This window comes from Astyanax mexicanus, chromosome 3 (genome assembly GCF_023375975.1).
Source record: "Astyanax mexicanus isolate ESR-SI-001 chromosome 3, AstMex3_surface, whole genome shotgun sequence".
In the NCBI taxonomy this organism is placed as follows: Eukaryota; Metazoa; Chordata; class Actinopteri; order Characiformes; family Acestrorhamphidae; genus Astyanax; species Astyanax mexicanus.
Genome location: NC_064410.1, coordinates 32,772,694 through 32,780,266, shown reverse-complemented (window position 1 = coordinate 32,780,266; position 7,573 = coordinate 32,772,694). Strand labels below are relative to the sequence as shown.

The 7,573-nt window shown below is 32.8% G+C and overlaps 1 protein-coding gene across 2 annotated transcripts; it reads right to left on the bottom strand.

Moving 5' to 3' along the window:
* Positions 1-2,042: 2,042 nt before the first annotated feature.
* Positions 2,043-6,596, bottom strand: mrpl24 (mitochondrial ribosomal protein L24). 2 transcript variants are annotated; one of them, XM_007230806.4, is made up of 6 exons: positions 6,505-6,596; positions 5,220-5,421; positions 4,414-4,509; positions 3,397-3,500; positions 2,404-2,534; positions 2,043-2,277 (listed from the first exon to the last, which is right to left on the bottom strand). In XM_007230806.4, the coding sequence occupies exons 2-6, from the start codon at positions 5,400-5,402 to the stop codon at positions 2,141-2,143; spliced, it is 651 nt and encodes a 216-aa protein (XP_007230868.1). In that variant the 5' UTR covers positions 5,403-5,421; positions 6,505-6,596; the 3' UTR covers positions 2,043-2,140. The 2 variants fall into 2 exon arrangements, with proteins under 2 accessions (XP_007230868.1, XP_007230867.1); XM_007230805.4 differs by having other exon boundaries at positions 6,410-6,556.
* Positions 6,597-7,573: the final 977 nt, after the last annotated feature.

The following is a 7,573-nucleotide window of genomic DNA, read 5'->3' as shown; positions in this document are numbered from 1 at the left end:
CTGCGCGGTGTGGAGGAGAATAGCAGCGCCTCGCTAGAGCTAGATCCGGTGTTCTGTCGAGCTGTGCCATCTATCGATTTGTGCTACTTAGCGGCTCTGCGCATTACTCTCATTTTTACAGTTTTCGAAGTTTTTCTAATATTTTCGGTTGCATTGTACAATCTGGGCTCATTGTTATCGTTTGCTTGAGTGTTACAACCGTGTAAAATAATAATTATAATTAAAATAGGATAAAACATACAAACAACAAAATATAAAAACGGGTTGTAATTACCTAATATATTGCCTTAACTTTAACCTGACACAGCGATATAGGCTATTCAAATATCACACCGAGACTTATACTGCGAGCATGTACTAATATTTTGTATTTTACCTTTAAATATACACTAGAGTAGCAGTTTGACAAGGTTGCTAAAATCGACAGAACACCGGTCTGCAGAGATACCTACTGTTTTTAATATTACTTCATTTGCTGTTTTCCTTCTTTGTAAATTTATGCTTTATGGGTTCACAGAGTGGCTTACCTGATATTTAAATACAAGTACATTTGAATAATTTCCCTTAAAAAATAAATAATATTACCACAAGGACAACGATATTGAGCATTATTTGACATTTACTAAAACAAAGTTTAGAAAATGTACAAAGAATTACCCAAACAACATTAATCTTAGATTTTTGTATTAAGCAGATTAATTTGAAGCAATTATGTTTCCTAAATAGAGATAATAACTAGGCCTGTCACAATAATTGCAATATTGATTTGATTTATCATACAATAAATGAACATGACCTCAATCGTTTTTGATAATCATGATATCGCCAATTGTGTTTATTTGTATGTTTGTTCACATATATGACAGTGAACAGAATTTTAGCCAGTTTAGCCAGCTTCAATAACTGACTCCATACACACAGTGTGGACTAAAGTAGGTGAAGAAATAAGTATATAATTCCCAAACTAATTATAATAAATGATTCATTCAAATTTTGTTGTCTTTAAAAAGTGTATAATTGCTTTTTTATGCTATCCTGTTATAATTATGTCAGCAGCATTTAATAGTTTTAAAATTACAAAAATATTGTGTATCGCAGGAATCCCATTTGCAGGAATGGAGAGAAGGTGCAGTAATCAGAGAAATGGGACAGCTGAGCACTTTTAATAGGATGTTGACTAATGGTGAACTGAGCCAATCTCAACACTCACTTCAGCTCACCCCTAAAACTGCCCAGCCAATCACAGCAACTGCAAGCAGCCATCCTTTTTAACTGTGTTAATCGATGTTTAAACTCCATAAAATAAAATGAAAACATGAAAGCCTTGTGTTATTTATTTTATTATATCACTTTTTTATTTGCTACTTTGCTATGTTCTACTGTTATGTATTTTTTTTAAATAACCTTTTAATTAAAAAACATGTGTACATGTCCTTTGTGGACATGTCCACATAAATTGTCTCCATGGTGTATTGTAGACTGGACCTTTTAGAGAGAAGTCGTTATACTACAATCGCTTGAGACACATTCACTGCAGTTCATTAATTGTGAGACTACTAACATTTTTTAAAATTATATAAATTATTTATAATATATATTTTAATTCTTATTACTTTGAGAAAAAAAATGTTTTTACTTTGACATTATTTTCTTATAAAGTCTTGTATTTTTTTTTTTTTACGTTTGCATACCATATACTTGATGCCACACATTGTTTTTCAAATACTAAGTATATTACCAAAAAGCGACGGCAAAGCAACATCGCGGCTATAACTGGCTCTCTATATTACCTAAAAAAATAACTGTCCTAGTTTGCTGAGCTGGCTATATATTTATAACTGGATAAATAAGACTTTAACATTGTGTTAAATGAGTCTTCAGAGCAAACATTACATCTTTAGAAAAAACATTATAGTGGATTCCCTTGTACACTGGACAATATATGATATGATCCATATGTAAAGTCTCATCTCCAAGATTATTGAGATGATCAACAGTGGACCAAATTTCTGTATAAATAGCTTTTTTAAAAACAAAACAAATTTGGGTAGCAATGGTTTTATTTTTCGAACATTCAAATACATGTGGAAATAAACTTATTTCTATTTAAATAATAAAAAAAACATTCTGGTATTATATTTTAATACCAGTAGCTTCTTTTCTGCCTTCTGTTTTCCTGAATGTTCATCTTCTCCATCACCTCCTCCTCTAGAGTCTTCAGTATAGGTGTGTATGTTTTCTGAAGAGTGTCTTTAGAAGACGTGTCCTTTGGCCCATCTGTAATGGTGGAGGGAACACAAGTAAATTTAATCTGTATACTGATGATATTCAGTGTTTGATTATTTTTTTAGTGGTTTTACTCTTTGTATTCTCAAAAATCACAGTTCTCTCCAGTAGACTCACCTTTCCACTGCTCAGGAATGATGCCATCTTTCCTCTGGAAGAGCGGTTTGGGGATAACTCTCCCTGTTCTGACTGAAACACGCACCCTCTCTCCCTCCTCAGTAAACCTCCACTGAGTCTCTGTGGGCTTCCTGGTAACAAATACACAAAACATTATAATAAACCACACAGCCTATGTTTCATTAGGAGATTGTAGTTTGCTTCATAGTAATACCACATCTATCCAGGAGACTCTGGGAGACTCAGAGAGCATGATGGGCTTTGATCTCTCCCCCATTGCCCAATGTGCACATAAGTAGCAGCTAGTGTACTTTTCCAAGCATGTTCAGCTGTCCAATTGTATTAGCTGCAGTTTGGAAAGATATGGTGGAGCATCATGTGAATGAGAGGTGGCATATACAATACATACATGTGCACCCTTTAATCATTGGTAACACTTTGTTCTAGCTAGTGGGTGTGTAGTGAACATAACAATAATGAAGGTAAAAAAAAAAAAAAAAAGAAAAAAAAAAAAAAAAGAAAATTTTGAAAATCCTGATTTTCTCCCCAGTTTTAAACAACACACAATAGTTATACAAGTACATAATGCATTTTCACATGTATATTTACTAATCTGCCTTCAACCTTTAGAATTATATTTACAAGCAAATATACAGGTTACTGTGCCTTTAAGACTGATATGTGTTTGCGTGGATTAACAGGCACCTTTTTGTGGTTGAATTAACACACAATTAGCATGTGAACTGTATGCTTTGAATCAATGTTTAAATTGTGCCAAAACGTGACTGCTGTTTTTTTTTAAATAAAAATAAGGCCTGCAATAAAGCTTTGAAACCTGAGATTTTCCAGAATATAGTCTACTACGAAGTTTCCCTAAAGTGTCCACATAGTCCTGAAAAATGTGGATCCAATTTTAATCACATCAGCCTGGCAATGTGAACTAGTCTTAGACAGCATTTTAAAATGTTATCAAGCTGACGTGATGTTTGTCACCTGTCTGTGGGGTCGATAAGGGAGATGTTGTTCAGGAGTAAAGGAGCTTCATTGGCGATGTACGTCCCTCTGTAATCTCCAGCTTTACCAACATATCTGTAATGCTGCAAAAAATCAAAACAGCGAGTAAAGTGATTTATTCTTGACTGATTAATATTTTTTTTACATATTACATCCTTTATACCTGCTAAACAGAATTACACTATATTATGACTTTTCCATGCATACAGCTGTATGTGAATGTGTGTATACCTCTTGTCCACAGTGAAAAAGTTCTAAAACATTATTCCTGTTTATTTGATAAATGTAACAAATTGGAATTAAATTATTAACCCCACACTAGGCATTTTAAATGTAACTGTCTACTGATAAATTATGTCAGAAATGTTCCTTGAGTGTTACTGGTACGTTCATGCATGTGTTCTAGTAGTGTCCTCCAGTCAAAAATTCTGGGTTTTTGTAACAAATTTTCTATTCTTCGTTGAAATTTTTGCTTCTTTCTTTTTTCCAGCTCTATTTTAACACTGAGAGGATACTGCTCCGGAAGAAATCAAAGAATTAATGACTGCTGGCACAGCAGCCAAGAAAATCTTAAAATTTAGGATTAAAAAGGTGTACTTCTGAAATTATAATGGAGTCACAATGTTTTTTTTTTTTAATTATTATTTCACAATTATTATTTCTTTAAATTTATTTTTTCAACATAAGACATAATGACTATACTCTTTAAATAGTTCATACTAAATACATCATTTACAGCTTGTTTTACTTATTCAATTGCATATATATTTGTTTTTTATTATGTTACTATTATTATTATTATTATTATTATTATTATTATTGTCATAATTTTTACTATTTGTTAAAGACCTTATTGTGGTGAATCATTGTACATATATATTTATTTTTTAAAAATACGAAAATACATTCACAAAAAATATATATAAATAAACATTTCATTTGATTGGAAACTTTTAATGTGAATATGTACATATGAAGTAAAAAGTATATATTTACCGTGTTCAGACCTTCAACGATAACCCAGTTCCGGTGCCGGAAGACCTGAGTGACCTTCCCCTGTTTTCCTTTATCTTTACCAGAAAGAATTTCCACCTAAACAAAAAGAAATATTTTTTACAATACAAATTTTTTTAATGATCCAACATGCCATTTTATTAATTGCTTTTTTATATAAATTATTCTGGGCAGATATAATAAGAAAATGCCCACTATGTGGATTCTCCTTTTGCATAAAGCAGACAATATCTGTAACCTTTAATTTAATTTGCCTTAAATGGCTATTGTACATCCTGCAATGTGACCACTGTATATGACTACATTGCAGTGGTGATGCTGAAACAATATATTGTGCAGCCCTGTATTATATGGAAATGAATTAGTGCAATATTGAAAAGCAAACAATACCATAAACAATGGAAACACAATTCACAAGATGCAGTGCTTTTCCTCACTAACATGCAGAATACATGCCAAAATGAAATGCAAAACCACTATATTCAAATGTAACCATTACATTCCATTTCACTGCACTTGATATCTTTAGTGAAAAACAATACAGAATAGTTGACATTTTCAAAACCAATCGCAGATTTTGTTTCGGAATTGCACACAAACCAGCAATCAGCTCAACTATTCCACTGTATTTGCATCTCCATTTTTTCACAGTAGCGTTTGCCTTTTTACTTTGACACAAATTCCTTTTCATAAATGTAAGTTTATAGTTACTAATCTAGTACACCCAGAGAAACAACCCTTTAAATGCCTACATAGTATGAATGTAGAGTTATGAGTGTGTTTCTTACCACGTCACCCCTAAAAACAGACCAGTCTTCCTTTGCAATAGGTTCAACATGCACCACTCTTCTATTCTTGCCTGGTGGGTTGAGTCGCTTGGCTGCTAAAGTCCATGGGCGGTTTGTTCCATATCGATAATCATGAGGAAAAGCAGCCCTTGCTGCCATCGAGAGCAACGTGGTCAGACGCATGGCTTATGCTCGATGTACTCTATCATTGATAAAAGAAAAACAAATAACAAAACCACAGTAAATACCTGCCAGAAACTTTATTTATTGAAAATCTATGCAATCCTATTGTATCTTCTAATTATTTTGTAAAATGGCACATATAGAGTGTATTTCAACAGAGTTCCATCCATCCATCCATCCATAAAATAAGCAGGATGTAAAATGTGATGTTGATGATGACTGGCTACCCTGTATGGGGACTATGTGGGAACATAGAATGACCATAAACCACAAGGGGAAATTCAGTTTAACATTGAACTACTTAATGTACAGTCTAATTAAATTATTTTCCACAGCTGGACTTTAAAGTTCTTACATAAATTATGGACACATCATTTCTCTGTAATTTTTTTTCTGAGCAGAAAAACACAAAACAACAGGTGCAGCACTGAAGCTGAAATCACTGCTACAGAGTATAAGAGGAATAAGCTAAATTATAACTTATATAAAATATTTTGTACCTTTTACAAAAAGTCATCATGTCTTATAGGCTGTAATCGTGTGTGTAGCATGTCTTTCTACTTATAGAACAATAAAACCGTGTTATTTGATTATTAACTAAAAAAAAGACTATACGTTTGAACTAATACTGAAGGTAATCACATTAATTTATACAGCAGCGTTAGCGCTGATTTTAATGTTGATTTGACCACAGTAGCTGGAACCTTTGGTTCACCGATCAATGGTTCTTTTTTTTTTATTTTTACAATAAGTGTTTTTTTTTTTTTATCACTGATGGATACATACTTTAATGGCCAAAATAACGCTAACAATTCAGAGCTATAAAAGTTGATAAGTAAACAACATTACATGATTACAGTTAGCTAGTGAGGTAGGTTAGCTATTTAGCTGGTGAGCTACTCGCGTAGTGTCGTCGCTGTGTCCTCTCGCTTTATGCTCGGTTTGGTTTAGCTCCGGTTGCTAACTTAACTAGCTGTCTCGCTAACATTGGGTTTATTTATACGCACCTGTATTACAGTCGTTTAGCCTGGCTGACACAGAAAAGCCAGTGTTATAAGCTAAACTGATAAAACAGCATTTAAAGTCACACATCCATGCTTACATCCATTAGGGTCAAACTCATACACGGCCTGTGCTGGGGCGTGACGTTCCAAACGGCGGCTGCGCTGCAATACGCACACTCGTGCCCTAACTAGAACACTGAGCCTAGGACTCGAGCGTTGTTTAAGTCTTTGAGCTCTTCCTTCCAACGTACTTAAAAAAAAAAAAAAAAAAAAAAAAAAAAAAAATATATATATATATATATATATATATATATATATATATATATATATATATATATATATATATATATATATATATATATATATGTACTTTTATAAATGTAAATATATATATATAAAATAAAAGTCATATCTTTGGCATGTGTAATTTTATTTTACCAGTACTAAAAGAAAATGGACATTTTATTTTTCTGCAATTAATCATACTGAGACTCTTTAAAGGCCATGTTTTCTCCTTGTAAATGTTTAAAGCCAATAATAAGAAACTTCACATCCAGTTAAATCTAGGGCGTGCTTTTTACTTCCTAAGGTGGTGCTAAAGAACAAACCGAGTGGACGCTTTAAGGGTTCAACGGTTAGAACGAAAGCAGTTCAATAAAGATGAATATTGGAACTCAGCCGGTCTCGACCGTTTCTGACCCTGCGCGGCGATCATATTTTTTAAAATAAAAGTGTGTAGCCTAGATAATAAGTTTTAAGTCATATAAATTATTGCTGGCAGGATTCATTTTATACATAAACTATGTTAGCCACATAAACCATATCTTAGCTGTCACATGCTAGATACTATCAAATGGAACTACCTGTAATAACTTTGAAATATTTTTTATGACCCCACTCCCTTGCAATTTGCAATTAAGACGCTAGTAAAGCCATAGATATATATCTTAGCTTACATATTATATATTCATAATTGTGAATAGCACATTATTTGGTCAAAATTTAAACAGCTGAAAAGCAATGTAACATCGGAAGGGAGTGCGTTTATTTAAAAGCTTTATGAAAATAATAATTCGTTAATTGATACAATCCCGTTTCTCATACTGATAAAACTAAGCGTGAGAACGCTGTAATTTTATTACATGTTTATTAGTATTGGCGTAACTG

Coding starts and splice junctions, on each gene's coding strand:
- mrpl24 (XM_007230806.4), bottom strand. CDS start 5,402: ATGCGTCTGACCACGTTGCTCTCGATGGCAGCAAGGGCTGCTTTTCCT. Junction 4,510..5,219: donor CTGTTTTTAGGGGTGACGTG/GTAAGAAACACA, acceptor CTTTTTGTTTAG/GTGGAAATTCTTTCTGGTAA. Junction 2,278..2,403: donor CATTCCTGAGCAGTGGAAAG/GTGAGTCTACTG, acceptor CCACCATTACAG/ATGGGCCAAAGGACACGTCT.